This window comes from Bidens hawaiensis, unplaced genomic scaffold, assembly GCF_021521415.1.
Source record: "Bidens hawaiensis isolate Kalapana, Puna unplaced genomic scaffold, B.hawaiensis_p1.1 tig00016775_1, whole genome shotgun sequence".
Lineage (NCBI taxonomy): Eukaryota > Viridiplantae > Streptophyta > Magnoliopsida > Asterales > Asteraceae > Bidens > Bidens hawaiensis.
The window spans coordinates 54,692-74,515 of record NW_027492544.1 but is presented as its reverse complement, the minus strand read 5'-3'; the positions used below and the strand labels follow the sequence as shown (position 1 = coordinate 74,515).

General features: G+C 34.1%; 2 protein-coding genes and 1 pseudogene across 3 annotated transcripts; 2 read left to right on the top strand and 1 right to left on the bottom strand.

Annotated features, from left to right (window-relative positions):
- Positions 1-1,374: 1,374 nt before the first annotated feature.
- On the top strand, positions 1,375-9,781 carry LOC143552090 (outer envelope protein 61-like; the record flags this gene model as incomplete). The annotated part of the gene is made up of 12 exons (XM_077042388.1): positions 1,375-1,512; positions 2,614-2,844; positions 2,948-3,004; positions 3,115-3,243; positions 3,471-3,548; positions 3,634-3,704; positions 3,804-3,853; positions 3,943-4,129; positions 4,226-4,454; positions 7,995-8,237; positions 8,329-8,472; positions 9,581-9,781. Coding segments are annotated over 12 exons (1,704 nt in total), but the record flags the coding sequence as incomplete, so codon positions are not given.
- A 1,990-nt stretch (positions 9,782-11,771) lies between these two features.
- Positions 11,772-14,867, top strand: LOC143552097 (protein IQ-DOMAIN 5-like; annotated as a pseudogene). The gene is made up of 5 exons (XR_013138588.1): positions 11,772-12,022; positions 12,553-12,791; positions 12,883-13,095; positions 13,830-13,943; positions 14,429-14,867. The product of XR_013138588.1 is annotated as a protein IQ-DOMAIN 5-like (transcript).
- Positions 14,868-16,378: 1,511 nt separating this feature from the next.
- Positions 16,379-18,672, bottom strand: LOC143552089 (glycosyltransferase BC10-like). Its single transcript, XM_077042387.1, has 2 exons — positions 17,454-18,672; positions 16,379-16,676 (listed from the first exon to the last, which is right to left on the bottom strand). Exon 1 carries the CDS (start codon positions 18,670-18,672, stop codon positions 17,470-17,472), a length of 1,203 nt encoding a protein of 400 aa, XP_076898502.1. The 3' UTR covers positions 16,379-16,676; positions 17,454-17,469.
- Positions 18,673-19,824: the final 1,152 nt, after the last annotated feature.

Below are 19,824 nucleotides of genomic sequence, written 5' to 3'. Positions count from 1 at the left end.
CAAGCGAGTTATTAGCCTTATATGAATGAAAGGGCGGCCATGTATGACCATTGGAGGTTGCCAACTAGCCTTAGTGTAAATGAAAAGGGGGTAAATGATGATACCGTAAGCGATAAGATGGAAAATGAGTTGTTATTTTTTTTTGTTTTATTGTTTCAGCCTTACTAGATAGTGTTACGAAAGGGTTGAATAAGGGGTGTCGAATAACCATAGTTAGGTCAGATGAATTGAAGATGTGCTATTGGTTTAATAATTAGTTACAAATTTAAAAGATGTGTTATTGGTTTAATAATAGTTAAATAATTATTATTTAATTTGTTTAAAAAGTTATTATTTAATGCTTTTATAATATGAAACATAAATGAGTGAATATGATTGGTTTGAAAACACCCCTAACCCACCCATCCAAACACACACTATGCCTCTCGTGCTCCTCATTTGGTTAGCACCAAAAATGGCTCTTTACATCTTGCCAATCTTTGAAAGTGGGTTGGTGGGCTTTGAAGGAGACAATAGGAGTAAGGTGGCTTGGAGCGTTACCGCACTACATAAACGGGAGGGGGGGGGGGGGGTGTTGGAGTCATGGAAAATCATGACGAATTACCAACCAGTGAAGGTATCCAACTAGGTTCATGGGCTAGGGGCTAGAAATAGTTATACAAAGTCGAACAAGTTCTTAATCCACGTTCCCCACCTACTTAACTCTAGTAATTCTGATATGTTTGACATAAACCAAATTTCAAGTAAATAGTTATACGAAGTCTCTCTTAAAAAAAGTGTATTTTGGTTGTTTCACGTATGTTTAACAAAAAGTTAATGCTAAAACCCAAATTTCTTAAAAATCAAAACTACGAGCTTGTTACTTTTAAACTTTTTTTAGAACGACGACTTTCTTATATTTAGGCTACCGCATTCTTTAAATTTAGAGAGTCTTGATGGCCTATTACTCTGGCCAGACTATGTTGTCTTAACCGGACCCATGCTAACTTAAGAGTTTGGCTTGGGCGTTCTCCTGAGAAACCAAACCGTCGACTGCCATTTGACTGTCGTTATGCCACCACAAGAGTAGAACTTTCTGCATAACACACGGTGGGACGAAAACCCGAGTGGGCTCAGGGTTCAAAATAACAACATTTTTGCAAAAAGCCTAGCTCAAATATGTTACTTTTATACCTTAACTAAACCCGATGGATCATTCTGTGTAATTAACTCAAAATTAATTTGAACAAAATATAATAATAATAATAATATTTACTTTCAGTTGCAATTCATATACAAACAAAACAATTCAATTCAAAACACATGAAACCTAACAAACCTCTCAATTTTCTGCAACACATTATCAATTGAATCTCTTGTTCAACACGCAAACAATCACACGATACTAATTCACCTTCACTTTTTATTATTATTATTATTATTATTATTATTATGGATCCGGAGATGATCCGACTGGCTCAAGAGCAAATGAGTCGCATGTCACCTGCAGACTTATCCAGGATCCAACATCAGGTTCATTGTTTTATTTTATACATTAATAATATTAATCACGATAACAGTTATAGTTTAATTATGCCAATGTGTGTTTTAATTTGGCTTGTTGCATGTACATTATTGGTGATATATTATTATATAATAATAATAATAATAATAATAATTGTGATACTTATAGATGTAAATTAGTTATTCTATAATACTATACCTTTGGTTTGTTGCATGTACATTGTATGTGTTCCGTGTTCGACTGTTCGTCTAGTTAAGCTTTTAACGGAGAAGCCAACAGTTAACCGAACGAAGTTTTATGCTTGTGTTTGTTTATTAAGGAAGTGAACTTGTTCGTGAACGGTTCATGAACACAAAACAATGTTTTATTTTTATTGGATTTGGCTAATACTGAGCAAGGCCTTGTTCATGTTCGTCTGTTGAGCTTTTATTGGACGAGCGAACGGTTCACGAACAGCTGACTGAATGGAATTTCTTATTTGTGTTCGTTCGTTAAGGAAATGAACTTTTTTCGTGAAAAACAAACAAGGTTTTGTTCATGTTCATTCGTGAAGCATTTATCGGATAAGCAAATGATTCACGAATAGCTAACAGAATGAAATCTTGTTTGTGTTCGTTCATTAAGGAGATGAACTTTTTAGTGAAAACCGAACAAGGCCGAATGAAATCTCTTGGCCGTGTTTGTTCATTAAGGAAATGAAAACGGTTCGCAAATGGTCAGTGTCAAAGGTTCGGTCCGGCTACAAATTTGTGTTGGTGTTTTTTCAGCATTCGTATTTATATGCTAATTCTACATGTAAGTTGATCACATAATACTCATATATATTTTTGTTTTACAGTTAATAATTTTGCTTAAATATATATGATTATATTAGAAAAGTCAAAAGTCGCTAAAAAATATAAAAAACCTTAAATGAACAAACAAACATTAACGAACATAAACAGACGTAAATGAACATGTTGTCGAACGTTCACGAACACAATTGAACGAACATGGCCTTTGTTCGTGTTCGTTCATTTAGTTCGCCGAATATTCGGCTTGTTTGCAGCCCTGCGGCTGCAGGTATACATATCTTTATTTAATTTATTTGGTGATGCGTGAAACTGCAGATGATGTCTAATCCTGAGTTGATGAAGATGGCGTCTGATAGCATGAAAAATATGAAACCTGAGGATTTGAGGCGTGCTGCAGAACAATTGAAGTATACTCAGCCAGATCAAATGGCTGAGATTGGTGCCAAGATGGCAAATACAACACCCGAGGAGTTTGCAGCTATGAGTAGCAGGGCAGGTGCACAAATAAACTATCAGGTAAGTGCAGCCCAAATGTTGAAGCAAAAGGTAACTGACTGTTGATATTCTTACCGGTCTTATATACGAACCATAAGTTATTTGTTTCCAAGATAACTAGCATGATCACAAGGCTTTATTTCCGTTTTGGTAGGGGAACGAGCTTCACAGTCAGGGGATGTACAATGAGGCATTGGAGAAGTATTTAAGGGTTTGCATTCTGAACATTTTTTTCATTATGTTTCTGATGTACATATGTAATTTCATCTGTAAACTTTCAACACTAATTGTTTTATCTGTTTATGTATTAATGTTAACCAGGCAAAAAACAATGTAAAAGATGTACCCGCATCTAAAGGAGGAACTCTTCTTTTGGCCTGCTCTCTTAATTTGATGGCATGTTACTTAAAGACGAGCCAATTTGACGAGTGCATAAAAGAAGGTATTGAGGTACGCACCAAAGGTATTTGTATCAAGCTTTATGTTATTCATTTTATCTTATCATTGTGTCATAATCTGGTCATCAATGTAAAGTTCTGTTCGGTATTTATTCACTTGTTTTTTTAGATCGACGTGTATTGTTGATGATACAAATAGTCCTTAATCATTGTGTTATTAAATGCAATTTACTCTTGACTTTTTCTAATGAACATGGTCCTATGTTTTAATATTTTCAGGTGTTGGAAACTGATACTAAAAATGTTAAAGCTCTCTACAGGAGAGGTCAAGCATACAAAAATTTAGGGCAATTTGAAGTGAGTAATATTTAAATCATCTTTCATTATGTTACTTCACTTGTTATTATATCTATCAATCTAATGGAATTCCTGAAATTGTTAGGACGCAGTTTCAGACCTGAAAAAAGCACTTGAATTTTCTCCTGATGATGAAACTATTGCTGATGTTTTAAGGTGCATGTTGTGATGTTCGTTGGAATATTCTTTTTTTATCTTATTTTTCTATCATTGTACAATGTTTTTCTCAGTTTCATACTTTTTTTCGTTATACAGGGATGCCGAGGAAAAGTTAAATGCACACAGTGGCGAGGATATACAGAGGGGTACTTTGTGTTTTGCTGAATAATAAATGAATATCGACTGAATCATATTAAGTTATCTCTCTTCTAAGACTTTGTATGCGTTTTAGCAGGCTTAAAAATTGAGGAAATTACTGATAAGGTCCCAATTCCCTTGTCGACAATGCATGAAACTTCATCTTCAGAAACTTCTTCCCAAAATACAAAAGAAATTAGTAAACAAACGAATAGTCAAAGGGAGTATCTTCCAACCAATACTGAGTATCTCCAATCTCTTAAAGATGACAAAGAATCTATCAGGTCTGCATACATTATAACCTTTTCTTAAATCCCATTGTGCCAAGATTTTATCTTTTATTCATTTGGAACATGCACTTATCGATGTTCGTTTTGTAGATCGTTACAAAATTTTGTGTCTCAAGCTGATCCAGAAACTCTGGCATCTGTTGGTGGTGGAAAACCCGAAGGGATATCTCCTGATATGGTGAAAGCTGCTTCAAATATAATTACCAATATGCCCCCAGAAGAATTTCAAAAAATGCTTGAAATGGCTGCTTCCTTCCAGGGGAATAACCCGTTAAACAGCTCAAATCGTGGGCCAGGCGTGCCACGTGTCACACCTGACATGTGACAACCGCCAAAAATTAGACTAATCTGGTAATTATCTTAACCGTAATCGTGTATTAATTAGTAAAATAAATACATAGGAATAATATTTTTAGTCAAAGTTTTTGACTTTAGTTGAATTTTAAAATATGGAACCCGAAAAAGTTCAATTTTGTCGTGTAGCTGACACTGTACAGATTGACACCGGGTAATATCTCAAAACGGATAAATTCATAAACGTGTCAAGATGACCTCGAAAAATAAAATTTTATGTTAGGATATTAGAGATAGTGAATAAACTTAATTTTAGAAGGTTCGAATCGCAAAAATTAGAAAATAAGTAACCGAAAGCCGGTAGAGGACACCGTAAGAGCCCGACATTAAGTTTATCAGAAAATTTTGTTTTTAGGCAGACATTGACTGTAATCTAATTTCGCTCAAAGTCTGATAAAAATTATTAGAAACGGAAGTCGTTTGGCTAGATAAATTACGAGATACGTTAAACTTTAACACCTAGGTATTATCACATGTCATTATTCAAAACCACCTCTCCCTCTCCCTCTCCCATCTCTCTCGGCCGCCACTTACACACAGCCCAACCCACCTCCCAAACCCACCAATGAAAAGCTTACATATAGGTATGCAATGATTGATAGATTACTTGGAAGCTACACACTTGGACACATGCACACCCTATACCATCCAACTCACAACCCTATACCTCTCTTTCTCCCTTCATATAACCGGCCACCCCACCACCACCTTACCATCTCACATTTTCAAATTTTTATACACACAACACTTGATTAGGAGATCTTTGGTGGAAGGTTAAGCTAATAACAAGAAGTAGGAAGCCAAAGGAAGGATTATAGCCAACACAAGGTCACATTATCACCTCCTTAGACACCAAATCCGAAACCCAAGGTAACCCACTTCAAGATTTGTGTATATTAGTTGCTATTTGATGTTTAAAGCTTGATTTTAGTATGCTTGGTAGTGTACATGTAGGTATAATATGGATATATACATGCATATGTGTGAACCGTGAGTTTACATAGGAATGTATAAGATGGGTTTTGTTGATTATAGGACTTGTTATGGTTGCATTTTAGCTTGTATAGATTGTCCATATTGATGTTACTTGAGTTTGTTTAACAAATGGGTTTAGGTATTGTTTTAATATTGGAAGTAAATGTGTAAATGGCCAAAAGATCAAAGATGGATAATGAGTAAAAATACCCATGTTAGGCCGTGAGTTTTGATTTTGGTATTGGATTGAAGTTGTAAGCTTGTTAAATGGTAAAATGGTTAAAGAAAGAATGATAATTTTGAAAACCCACATACTTGATTACTTGAAAAAGTTGTAAGTAATAATAATAATGGTTTTGAAAGGATCTTGGAAAAGGGTTGACAAAAGTGTAGGGATTTGACTTTGTTGGAAAGTTACTTACACATGCAAGTAATACAAAAATTTGATTTTGATCATAAAGCTCATACTTGTCTTATATGGATTGAAAATGACAAACTAAGTGATTGAATGGGACATATGGAAAGGAATAAAATCTACTAGAAGTACTAGGATGCATGAAACATGATAACTTAGATAAACAAGAGTTTGTGTTAAACTTACTAATAAAGGAAACTTTGTAAATTGTACAAGATGTTTTGCAAAATGATTTGATAAGTGAACATAATCTTGTGTGGATGATTAAAGACTTGTGGTTAGGATTACTTTAGTAAACTCTATTGTAAAGATTGTTAGTATGATAATAAGGTTATTAAAAATTGCTACTTACTAGTAATAGAAACTTTGTTGTTAAAGAAATCAAGAATGTGTTTGTTAAAGGATAACAATGGCATGAAATAAGATGTTAATATGGGTTAATAAGATCTGGAAATTTTGGTACATAAACACCTTGTAGAGATTGTAGAAATAACATGTATATTGTATAGTTGAAAACTTAAGCTAAGGCTTGAGCATGTGTAGTTAAAAATTTGTTTTGTGTGCATACTTGGTGCTAGATGATCAAACATGGATGTGATGATATATTACTTGTTATTATATGTATATTTGCTGTACCAAATGGTTTGGTTTTGACATTGTGACTTAAATAGCTTGTCGGTGACTTTAACGGTCGGAAAGTTCGACTTTTAAGGTGAACCGACATGAGTTTTTGGAACTGAATTAAAACAGCTCCCAAAGTCATAATATTCTTATATTTAACATAAGTTAAAGTATAAGAAAAGTCAAGAATAGCAAAACTTAAACCAACACGGTTCGTGTCGCGAAAACCGACACGAAAACGTTAAAAATTGACATTTTTAAGAAATTGACAACAAAATAAGAACCAAAACATTTTTATTGAAAAACCAATAAAACTTGACTAAAAACTATATAAAAAGTGTTCTAGATAATTTAAAACTAAAAGTTTCATAAAAATGACAACCAGTTCGTTTTTAAGCTCAAAATCAACGAAACCGGCAAAACCGACAAAACCGATTATAATAGAGTCAAAAATTTAAATAAAATAATAACTTGAATTTTTCCAAAACACTCCAGCAACTAAAGGTAATAATTTTTATAAATTTTAATAATTAAATTAAATTATTAAATAAAACAATTATTAGTTGATTATTACTTGTTTATATTTTTAAGTATAGAATTATAAGATTATAAGTAGTAAACTTTATGTGTTATATGCTTGTGTGGATTTTTAGAATAAGAATATATATATTTTAGTCAAACCTAAAATTAACGAACGTGTACTAATATAGGAATGAGCATTTATTCGAACACTGAAATCAAAGGTGAGTTCTTCCTTCGAAAAGCATATTGTATATCTATATTCGTATTTATATATATATATATGTTTTGAAAACGCATTATACTACAAATTGTCGTTATTGTGGAATGAATCAATTTGGTTAAATAACTGTTAACCGAATTGAGGGCACAGAAATGTTGGTAGATCTATCGGGGTGACGCCCCCCACTTCCATTCGCGTTGGGTTAAAAGTGGGAATATTTCGAGTATGGTACGTTTCGAGTTATCAAATTGGTAGTCATACACGCGTTGTACTCTTAGCTAGTTTACAACTAACGCTTTTTGTGCTTAAAGGTAAAATGCGGGTTTCGTTATTGTGTTATACCGTGTTATGATCGGTTTTATTGGGAGTATAATGGCCGTACACCATTATATTCATGTGTTGTTTATATATAAATTGTTTATATTTATATAATAAGTTTTTCTTCTCAGGAATAACTCACCAACATTCGTGTTGACCCAAATATTATTTAAATATGCTTTGCAGGAAAGTGAAGGTTTCGAGGTGGCATGGAAACGAGAGCGTGGGGTGTTTGAACAAAAGTGATGTGTTGTAAACCGTGCATTAGCACGTGTAGTAAACTCTGATTTTGTAAAATATTTCTTATAATAAAAGATGATGCTTTTATTATTAAATGGTTATTATTGTTGACTATCGGCATCTGTCATAACCCGAATGAATTAAAGTTAAGACTTCCGCTGTGTTAAGTTAAGGTTTTCGGGGTGTGACATGACATGCTTAAAACAGCAACTGATATGATGAACAAGATGCCACCAGAAGACCTCCAAACAATGTTCAAAATGTCATCTTCAACAGATGGCGGTTTACAATCTAATGGATCCAGATTGAATGTGAGCTCAGAAGTTCAAGAAAGATGTGAAAACACAACACTTAATGATGATCTCGGCAATAGTAGTTCAAGTGTTGATACGCAGGAACAAATTAAAAGTCAAATGAATAATCCAGCTATGCGCGAGGTACACTAAATACCTCAATGTTATCTTGTATTTAGTTGTATATCTTTAATATAACTTATTCATGAATTCATATGTGGTTTAACATATGTAGATGATGTCATCAATGATGAAAAATATGAGTCCAGACATGATGACAAACATCAGTGAACAGTTTGGACTTAAACTATCACGGGAAGATGCGGAACGAGCTCAACAAGCAATGTCATCTTTATCGCCTGAGAGCCTCAATAAAATGGTAAAATTTATGTTCATTCATAACAAATAATATGTTGAGAACCATAATGCACTTGTACATAGTGCATAAAAGATAATCAAAGTAGCGGGAGAATGACGATTACATAACCGTATTATGTATCACATTCAAAGCACTATGTACATTCAAAGCACTATGTAGAAATGTATTATGCAGTTCTTGCAGTTCTCAACATGTTATTGGTATTGTTTCATATGTTGAGAATTGCAAGAACTGCTTTATAACTTGTACAATTAATTATATAAATCTAAGCCTGCAAATGAATCGAACGTTCGCTGAACTGTTTGTGAATTGTTCGGCGAGAAGTTCATTTATGTTCGTTTATTAATAAACGAACGAACATGAACAAAAAGTTTGTGTTCATTTAATTAAACGAACGAACATGAACACATGTTCCGTTCGTTCATTTATGTTCATGAACGTTCGTTTATGTTCGTTTCTGTCTGTTTATTTATGTTTGTTTATGTATTAATAAAAAATAATTAAATATTATTTGGATGAGTCATCTACTTAAAGTATTATATTTGTTAATTTGTGTTCATATATGTTCATTTATCTTTGTTCAGTTATATTCGTTTAGATTTTAAACAAACGAACACAAATGTTCATTTTTTAAATAAACGAACGTGAACATAAATACTTGTTAGATTAAGTGTTCGTGTTCGTTTAAAGTTAAATGAACGAACACGAACATGCCCTTGTTCGTGTTCGTTCAATTCGTTTACATGCTTTCATTATTCAGATTGATGAATACATCGGTCTTGATCTCTAGGCTCTTTCGATTTTATTTGTGTTCGTTTATGTTCGTGAACCATTCGTGAACACATTAATTTCCTTAATGAACGAACACGAACATAAAATCTCGTTCGGTAAGTGTTCATGAACCGTTCGTGAACACATTATTTCCTTAACGAACGAACACGAACAAGGCCTTGTTTGTGTTCGTTCGGTTCGTTTACAGCCCTATTAATAAATTGACTAAAATGCATGTAGCCTATGTAACTGCATAACCACCCCACATTATTATATAAGCACAATACAGCTGTGCAGTATGTGTGTGTGTTTGTTTTTAATGCTCGTGTCTCGACAGATGAAATGGGCAAATAGAATACAAAGAATCACTGAAGGTGCAAGAAATACAAAAAACTGGCTACTGGGAAGGAATGGGTTAGTTATGGCAATAACAATGCTCTTGCTTGCGGTTTTCGTCCATTGGCTGGGCTATTTTGGTAATTAACCGGTATATTAGTTTAACCAACTCAAGACTCATAGCAAACCGTATATGGTTCAGTTTAAAAGAGCAATACTAAATGCAACGTTTTTCTTTTCGTCGATTAATGTTGTAAGAGTAAAGATATATCTCAACATCTTTGACAAAGCCTTTGTTTTTGTTGGTCTCTGTTTGTGTGTGGTATGTTACTATGTTAAGGTACATTAGTATGGTTAAAGCCGAAGCCACCTATTCGTATACAAAATGATGACTTGAGCGTGATTACTCGACATGCCAACCTACGAACCTGTTAATGACCTGTTCAACCCATTTTCTTACAACCCATTAACTTGATTAACGTGTTTACAACTGATTAATAACTTGACACGTTTAGATAATCAGCTCAAATGAGCTGTGTCCGGGTTTGAACAATTTAACCCGCCAATTTGACATGATTTACACCCCTAGATATTTATAATACCATCCATCCGAATGTAAGAGCGAGAGCTTCGCTTTAAATCATTTTGATTAACCGCGAGTTATATCTATGCATTAAAGAGGTAAGATACGTGTGAGGCGTGTTCGTTTAACATATACAAAAATTGATTTAGTGACTTTGGTTCAATCGTTCTTACCTTACTCAGATGTAATCAATTTTACACAAAACAATTGGTATATTGTTACCAAAGGCGTTTGGCCCAATGGTATCTGAAGGTGAGGGTTTATCCCCCGGGATAGACGGGTTAGATGGATTTAGGAGTAAAGTATTAGCTGTTATTATAGGGCAGTGCATGGTGTGGTTCGGTGCGGTTTTAGGCTAAAACCAAACCGAAAATTAAACTTCGGTTTTTGGATTTTTGAAACCGTTCGGTTTTGGTAATTTCGGTTTCGGTTTTTTGGATTTCATTTTGGTTTCGGTTCGGTTTTGAGTTTTTCAGTTTTTGTCATTTGAGCTTGAAAATTTGAGGCAGAAAAAATGTTAGCAAAAACTAATGAATTTAAATATAAATAACTTTGTTCATTGTTAACTAATAGACTATTATATATTTGACCAAAAATATCTGACTTACATATTTATTTAATTTTTATAAATTACTTAAAATAAAAATTAAAATTTAGGAATTCGATTCGGTTTTTTCGGTTTTTATTACATGGAAAACCAAACTGAACCATTAGTTCGGTTTTTATAAAAACATAAAACCCAACTGTCGGTTTTTATTTCGATTCGGTTTTTTCAGTTTGGATTTTACTGTTTTTTCGGTTTTGTTGCTCACCCCTAGCTGTTAAAAAAGAAAGAAAAAATTTGGGAATGAAAACATAATCTTTTGCTGAAAACAATATAAAACCACTTAAAATAGAAAACAAAAAAAAAAATCATAAAAACAATATCTTTTATAGAAAAAATTATAATTATTTCAAGATAAAATAGTAAACCCCAAGTTACACTTTTAGCCATGAGACAATAACAATTTGTGATTCCACATGTGGTCACATGCAATGCTTGGCCACAACACTGGCATTTTTGTGTGTGACAAATCTTATTATAAAACAAAATCCAAATAGTACAAATTATCAATCAATCATCAATCAATCATGCCCAGTAAAATTCCACCGACAGTAAAGCTATAAGTAGGGTCTGGGGAGGGTGGGATGTAGACACACCGTACCTCTATCCAAAGGAATAAAGAGGTGGCTTCCAGAGAGACCCTCGGCTCTAAGTACATGTGTATGAAGCAAAATAAAGGAAATTAAAGTTTAACAGTTATATAAAAACTACTACTAATTATAATAATATTAATAATAAGATCACAGTTTAACAGCTATATAAAAGCTAATAATAATTATAATAATAATAATAATATATGTAAGGGAAATACCATTATGGTATGTGATCTAAATAAATTAAGTCTAAGCCCTAAGGTATTCAAATCTCTCTAAAAATCCTTATACTTCTCCACGAATTCCTATCCTCAACCATGTCCTCGGAGAGGTTTAGGTCTAAGCCCTAAGGTATTCAAATAGTACAAATTACACTACCTCATATTATTATTGTCTCTAAGTAACCAATGCATGTGATTCCTTCTAAGTTTTCATTCTCTCATTCATGTCCATTCAACCACTTCATAACCACTTATTATTATTCATAGTAAGTCTCAAAACTTAAATTTTCATTTTTATGGTTTCAGTTTCTTATTATTTTTTGTTTAATATTTATGAAGCTTTCATGGCAGGATTGAATAAAGATTAAAGATACAAACATGGGTATATCTGGAAAGTGGATTAAAACACTCCTTGGTATCAAGAAAACCGAAAAGCCGAAAAGCAGGATTGAATAAAGATTAAAGATAATTTTCATTTTATAATGTTAGTATAAAATGTATATTCTAGTAAGTGTTGTAAAAATCGGTCTAGGCTGCCAATTTTTGTTAGCAGTCGGTCTGACTCAGACAACTTGTTCAAGTGGGATTTTTATTGTTTTCCACCGATTTTCGTTGTTTTTCACGTATTTTCACCAATTTTCGCTTTTTTTCATGGAGACATCTTGGAAGACGAGAATTGAATTATTACTATGCCTATAATATTAAAGAAAGGTTATGAATTTTTTTAATAATTTATTATTTGAATATGTATATATTTTTAAAATTGATATTCATGTTTTTTAATAAATAGCAGTAAACTTATGATATTTGACATATATATAATTTCCTGAAAATTAATCTTTTTTATTTTTTTATAATTTAACATGTCCGAGTACTCCTCGCTTAGGTTGAGTACTCACAACTCCTCAGTCAACCGACCTGAGGCGCCTTACGGCTTCTGCAACCATCGTATATATATTTATCATGTGTAAAAACCGTTTCAGATAACATTTAACTTTGGAAAGCTTCGGCACCGGAGAAAGAATTCTGTAGAGATCAATAATAATATTATTCATGCTGAATTAGTTGAAGATCTGCATAACAATGCAGCTCCATATATTACCAATGTACCCTCCACTTCACTCACATTGCAAGATTCATCCGAAACCGGATCACAAACTAGAGAAGAATGGGCAGCTATACGAATCCAAACCGCTTTTAGAGGAATTTTGGTAATGATTTTTTTTTTTTTTTTTTTATCATTGGTACATAATATTACATTAGACAGTTTAATATTTAAACTTTAAGTTGTGTAAAATGCAGGCTAGGCGGGCCCTGCGCGCTTTAAAAGGGTTGGTGAGACTGCAAGCACTTGTGAGGGGGCATGCTGTGAGAAAATAAGCTGCGATAACTCTTCGGTGTATGCAGGCATTAGTTCGGGTGCAGGCTCGTGTTAAGGCTAGGCGTGTTTGCCTTTCGTTAGATCAACCGGCCCAGCCACAGCTTCGAAACGAGGCCCGTGTTCGAGAAGTTGAGGTAAAAATATTCCACAGTTTCATATACTGATGTTAGAGATCACAAAAGGTATCTTTAACGGGTCAAACATGTTGGCAAAAAGTGTTTCTAGTCAACTCAACGCGACTGTAAACACGGTTTTACGTCAACCTGTTTTGACCCTTACCCGCTTTTTTTGTTTATTTGTTTATTATTTTATGGTATATTGGTTTTTAATAATCTCAACTATCATTTTCTGTTAGTTGTCGGTCCCAACTAACGAAATAGCTAGTAACCATCCCACCTTTTAACATTTTTGTTTCCAATGGTCCATGACTAACGGAAGCGTAACTCTGTTAGTCTCCGGTCAGCGGAAAAAAATTTCGACGAAAGGAAAGAAAGGAAAGGAAAGGGGGAGAAAGAAGGAGAGGGTGGTGTTCCTGAGATTTTTTTAGGGAAAGAAATGGAAGGAAAGTAGATGATAATGTGTTCCAGAGTTTCATTAAAGGGGAGAAAGGAAAGGAAAGAGAGTGAAATATAGAGAGAAAGAAGAGCAAATTGTTTCTTTCCAAAATGGAAGGAATAGGATGGAAAAGAAAATGAAGGGTGAGAAAGGAAAGGAAAGGAATGGAAATGGTTTCTGTTCCTTTCCATTCTTTCGGTAAGTAAACTCGGGAACACGGCGTTACCGGCCATTTTGGTTAGTTAGGACCGACAACAACCAAAAGGTGATAGTTGGGATTATTTAAAACCAATATACATTATTTTATTGACAGGAAGGATGGTGTGATAGTGTTGGTTCGGTCGAAGAAATCCAAGCGAAGTTGATAAAAAGACAGGAAGCGGCTGCAAAACGTGAGCGAGCCAGGGCGTATGCTCTTGCTCATCAGGTAACATTAAATATTATGAAATCTTAAATGCATGATACTTATGAAACAAGATCAAATACATTTTATTTTTAACATGAAAACAATGAGAACCAATTTGCTGTTATCATTAGGTTTATTTTTATAGGTGTTTGCTGGTATATTTTGTTCATATTTGCTAATTTTCGATTATGAGACGTTATAAGTATTTGTTGATTCATCTTTTGTTGTTATTATTAGTTTTTTTTTCTTTTGCTGTTCTAAGTATTTGCGTTATTATTTTGTTCTTGATTTTGATTCTTTGTTATAATTTTTAGGTTTTTTTCTTTGTTATTATAAATCATTGTTTATGTAGATTGGTATTGTAGTTGGTATTGTTTGTTACGTTCTCATTTTTTTATAAATTAGTATTATTTCCTACGTTCTCATATTAAGATTAAAATGTACATGAACCTTACCCTGATACTTATGATGTACATGAGTTACTTTTATTTGTTTATATGTTGCAGTGGCAGGCAAGGTCAAGACAACAAACAGTCAACTCCAGATTTGAACCCGATAAAAGTAACTGGGGTTGGAACTGGTTGGAAAGATGGATGGCGGTTCGTCCCTGGGAAAACCGTTCTCTTGACATTAATACAAGAGATGATATCAAGATTCATGAACACGTGTCGGCTAAACAAGACAATGAGCCGAGCTTGAGACATGGTGTTGATTCTTTTCATAGAAGGTCAACTAGTATATTGGAACTACCTGACATGGTATGTGTCAATACAAAGTCAAATTTGTTCGTTGACTCGGTCAATGAGCCGAGCTTGAGAGACATGGTGTCGGGTCCAGATTCGATAGTATTCACGGAAATAAGCGATGGGCTTTGCCTGATAATGGTTAGTCCATACCTCTTTAACAATTTTATTCAAGGTTCAGATTGATATTGTTTTTGTAATTATGACAAGAGTGAACTGCGGTTTTCGTCCATGCGGTTTGTCTAAATCTGCGGTTTTAGTCCAATAGTTTCAAATTTACGATTTTCGTTCTTGTGGTTTCATTTAACTTGCAATTAAACCTGAATTCACTAATTTCGTTAAATTTGATTGCTAAACCCATAAGCGTGCCCTCCACGTGATGGTTAGTTTTGTCCTTTTTTCCCCCAAATGCGCCCTAGCCTCTCACATGAGGGGGCTTGAGAATTAGAACTGGGATTTATTTTGGGAGAAAAAGGACAAAGCTGCCCCTCACGCACGGGGCACGCTAATGGGTTTAACGACCAGACTTAACGGGGTTAATGAATTCGGGTTTAATTGCAGGTGAAATGAAACCACAAGGACGAAAATAGCAAATTTAAAATTATTGGACTAAAACCGCAGATTTGGACAAACCACGGGGGCAAAAACCACAGTTTACTCTTATGACAAAAAAGAAAAGTGTGAATTTTGTATATTTGAACAGGCAAAACAAGGCAAGGTCTCGGCAGTCAAATGACTCGTCAACCTGGTAAATCAGTTGCGAGAAGACTGAGCGTTTGACAAGCCTATGTTTGTATATAAATATAATATTATCAAAAAGATGAAAAAGATCATTGGATTCATTTGGGAATATCTTGTAATTATTGTTTCTTGATATATTTGTAAGTAGCAATGAATAATCAATTGGTGTTATAGATTGAGTGAGTTACATAGTTGGAAATGCAGGTATCTTGAAGAGATTTTGTTGTACAACTTTAAAAAGGTTCAATATGTACTCTTTTATATTTATGATGTATGCATACATGCATGTGTTTTGTGTGATTATGGAGGCTCATGTATGTAGGTCTATACTTAAATTTTGTATACATACAATTCTATGTTAAAAATTAAAAAAACACACACACACACATCTTCCAGCAGAAAATTTCCAAAATTTGTTCGTTTTTTATAAAAGAAATTTATTGTTTGCGTCCCTATGATTTCTGAGCGAAGGCACATTTAGTCCCTGAAATTTTTTTGAACTGGTTGAGTCCCTGTGGTTTCAGTAACGAACAATTTGAGTCCCTAAAAATGTGGAATTACTAGTTTACCCCTTTTTTTTATGATCCGTACTAGTATACCTACTGTTATATTAAAACTTATTTTAACCTTTTATGTCCTTGATGTTCATTGATGGTTGTTAGAATTCTTAACAGATATATGTTCAAACCAAAAAAAGAAAAAAAAAAACTAATTTACTTGATCCATTGACACTTATATTACAAACAGATGCATACAGCTTATGTCAAATGTGGCAAACGTATATTGACCATTTTAATAAACTTGACATTCAGTTATTATATAAAACAAGAAAAATACATGTATGTGTTACCTGATTCAACAATTATATTTACCAAATTAATTATTTTTCGAAGAATTATGTTTTGAATCTCCTACTAAAACAAACAAACAAACAAACAAACATTTACGACGATTATCTACGCATTTGATTATCTACGCATTTACCGAAGATTTACTCAAAAAAACGCATTACCTACAGCAGAAAGATATACAAACAACACAAAAGAAATGAGTGATGAACAACAAAAGACTCATCATATAACTTAAGGTTACAATTCCCAAAAAACGAAAAAGCCTATGCTCTTGCATGTATCATAACCCTTGATCACTTGAGCATTGTTGAATCGTTCATCCTCACATTGTGTCGGCAGTTGGCTCGTTGTACTCTTTTTAGCATTTGTATGTACACTTATGTTGATAGTAAATCCAGCTTACGCTGGTTTCGGATCACCTGTTGATTGAAGCAATGTCAGTCGTCAGATAGGTTAAAAGATGCAGGTCAAGCGGGTTGGGCAACGGATTAAAAGGGGTCTAGTAAAAACAAATAATTTTCAAAAAATATTATCAATAACTAATGCATTAGATATATTTACACCTTATTAATAATCCATTTTTTTAATTCAAAATCAGAGATATTTAGAAGATTGTATGCATCACAAACACGATTTGTGCAATCTCAACAACGAATAAACAACAAATCTAATAATAAGGTACGTGTACAAAAACATCTCGGTTCTCCCCTAAAAGGAAAAAAAGGTGAAATCATAGCAACGAGAGGGCAAGCGCGGAAAAGGCATCAAATCATTTTTGTAGCGTAATAAAACTAAAATTAGGAAACATAAAGATTTGTAATCATAGTGCAAAGCTAGGTTAACAAGCGAAACCAAAGAGCCTCGACACACCTACCATCCAATAAAGATACACACCAAAACGCCCAATACATGAATAATCACATTTACCAAATCATATTCATACTACTGATATTATCTGACAATAGAGCAAACACACAACATGTGCAACATGATCAACTCCATTAATATCCATAAATCGAGTCAAATTAAACCTACTTGCTGACCGGTTACCTTCTGTATCGATGCAAACACTACTTTTTAATGAAATATATAATAAATATAAAAAATCACCATTTTAACATAAGCTACTTAAGCAATTAACAAATCAATCAAAATCAACATTTATTAATATGCAAGTTGATTGAAAATAAATTTACCAGTAATCACAAGAACTCAGTCCCGGAAAATGACACTATCGGCCATATCCATCAACGGTTTCAAGCAATCGGGCGAAAACTTTCGGGCAAACATATAAGGCTGAGCAAAACTAGACTTCCTAAGATTATAAATCAACTCAGGCGACAACTCATTCGGATAATAAGTATGCGGGTGTCCACTAACACTATCGGTCCAATTAACCCGAGTCAACGTATACCCCGCACACCCATTCGGATCCTCACCCGCTAAAAGTGTCGGAAAATAATGCTCTTCCGGATAACAAGACTGCGGTCTCAAACACGGCAGCCTAAACTTATTCCACAACCTCCTTTCCTTAACCACCATCAAAGCATGCCGCCTCGTTAACGTGAAAAACTGCGAACCGACCCGAAAAGACTCAAACTTTACTTCCGGAACCATCACATTATCCCCTCTAGCAGTATACCTATCCCACAAATTATCATCTTTATCAATTATCTCAATAAAACTCTTGTACTCCAACATTCTCAATTCCGCAAGCTGATGCGAATCGACCTCAAACAATGTATTATACACGAACCGAAACGAGTGAAGCGGTATGCAATGCTGTGACACCAACGCGAAAAACTGATTTTCCGGGTCATCGAGAATCGCGGTAGCGATCAGTCGTCGGGCCGTGGCGATCAACGACGCGGTCCCACGATGGGTTTCTTTCGCGGGTATGAATCGGGTTTTCGCGAAAACCCCACCTGGGGGTTTTATGTAGGGTTTAACAGTTGGGTCAGCATGAACATAAACATTATAAAGATTCTTATAATTCGGGTTCCGGGATCGGGTTCGGATCCGGGTCAGATTCCGAATCGGGCTCCGGGTTTTGTTCCGGGTGTGATTTCGTATCTGGGTCTGAATCCGGGTTCTGATCCGGGTCGAATTTCGGGTCGGATTCGGGTAATTAGGGTTAAAGAATCTTTCCCATAAAGGGGCGAAATGCAGGTGGGTATTGGTGAGGAATAAAAATGCAATCTTGGGTTTGGAATTGGTGGACCCGAGTCTTGATTTGGGTAAACGGGTCGGGTCGGACTCCACGGCGGCGGCACGGCGGAGGAGGGTGAGGTCATCGAGTTCTTCCGGGAGTGAGACTGGTGGTGGTGATGGGATGAGGTGGGAAGTGAAGAATAATATCATGGGTAGTGAGAGTATGAGGAGAGTTAGGGTTGGAAGCCATGGTGATGAATTCATGGAGTGTGTGTGTTTTTTGTGATGGTGACAGTGATGAGTGATGACTGATTATGATGGTGATGGTGATGGTGATGGTGATATGTTAAATACAGGTTTATACTGTGTATATATGTCTGTGTATATATATATATTGTATTTGTATAATATTATAATATTTTAAAGAAAGTGGTGGTGAAAAAGAGACGATAAAGATATAAAAAAATATTATTTAATTAAAAAGAACTAAGAATGCAATAATTATTAGCATAATTATATGAATATGATAAGGAACGATTCGGAATGTTCTAAGTTTAGAGATCAAAATCGTAATATGATCATATTATTGTGATCATTCATGTAATTAATTTTAAAAAGAAAACCTTTTGTTTTTTTTTTATATTTAAGACAGGTTTCTACCATATATATATATTGTGTAATATTTTTAAAAACATGGTTGTGAGGGAGAGATGATAAACATATAAAAATATTATTTAATTGCAAAAGAAAAAAATGTAGTAATTATTAGTATAATTATATGGATATGGTAAGAAATTGACTCGGAATACTTAAATTTAGAGATCAAAATCGTAATGTAATCATATTATAGGGATCATGTGTCTTCGGTCACAATTCAGCATACTACATTAGAATTTAAAGAGCCAACTTAGCAATGTCATATTAGATTTTAAACCAGCCTACAAAAGCTTTTACTCCATATATCTCATCCAATGGTTATTACCCTTTTTTATACAAATCATCACCTCGTCATTCAATGGGAAGATATTTTGGGTATACTTAAGTAATCATCGCGTCAAGAGTATTCTAATATGCTAGCTAATGTATCGCCGATATGAATTTTCTACAATTACGTGAAACTTTTTTTCTTTTAGTTTCATAGCCGTTTTGAAACCATTCAAAGTTCATAATCTTTTCATTTGTCACTAACTATTTAGAGAAATATTTCTATGTACATGCGAAACCTTCTTGTAAGCACCGCATCACCCGTACATGGGATTTTGAGCGAAATAATAATATGCACGATGCTCTTGGACTGCTTCACAATCTCTAGGTACAATAATTATTGACTGTGTTGCACCTTAAAATTCAAGTGACGATAAACAACGATAATGATGGCTTGAATGTTACGCACAGTCATATAGTCGTTGGAACTTG

Excerpts from the sequence above, each read along its gene's own strand:
- LOC143552089 (XM_077042387.1), bottom strand. The coding sequence starts at position 18,672 with ATGAATTCATCACCATGGCTTCCAACCCTAACTCTCCTCATACTCTCA.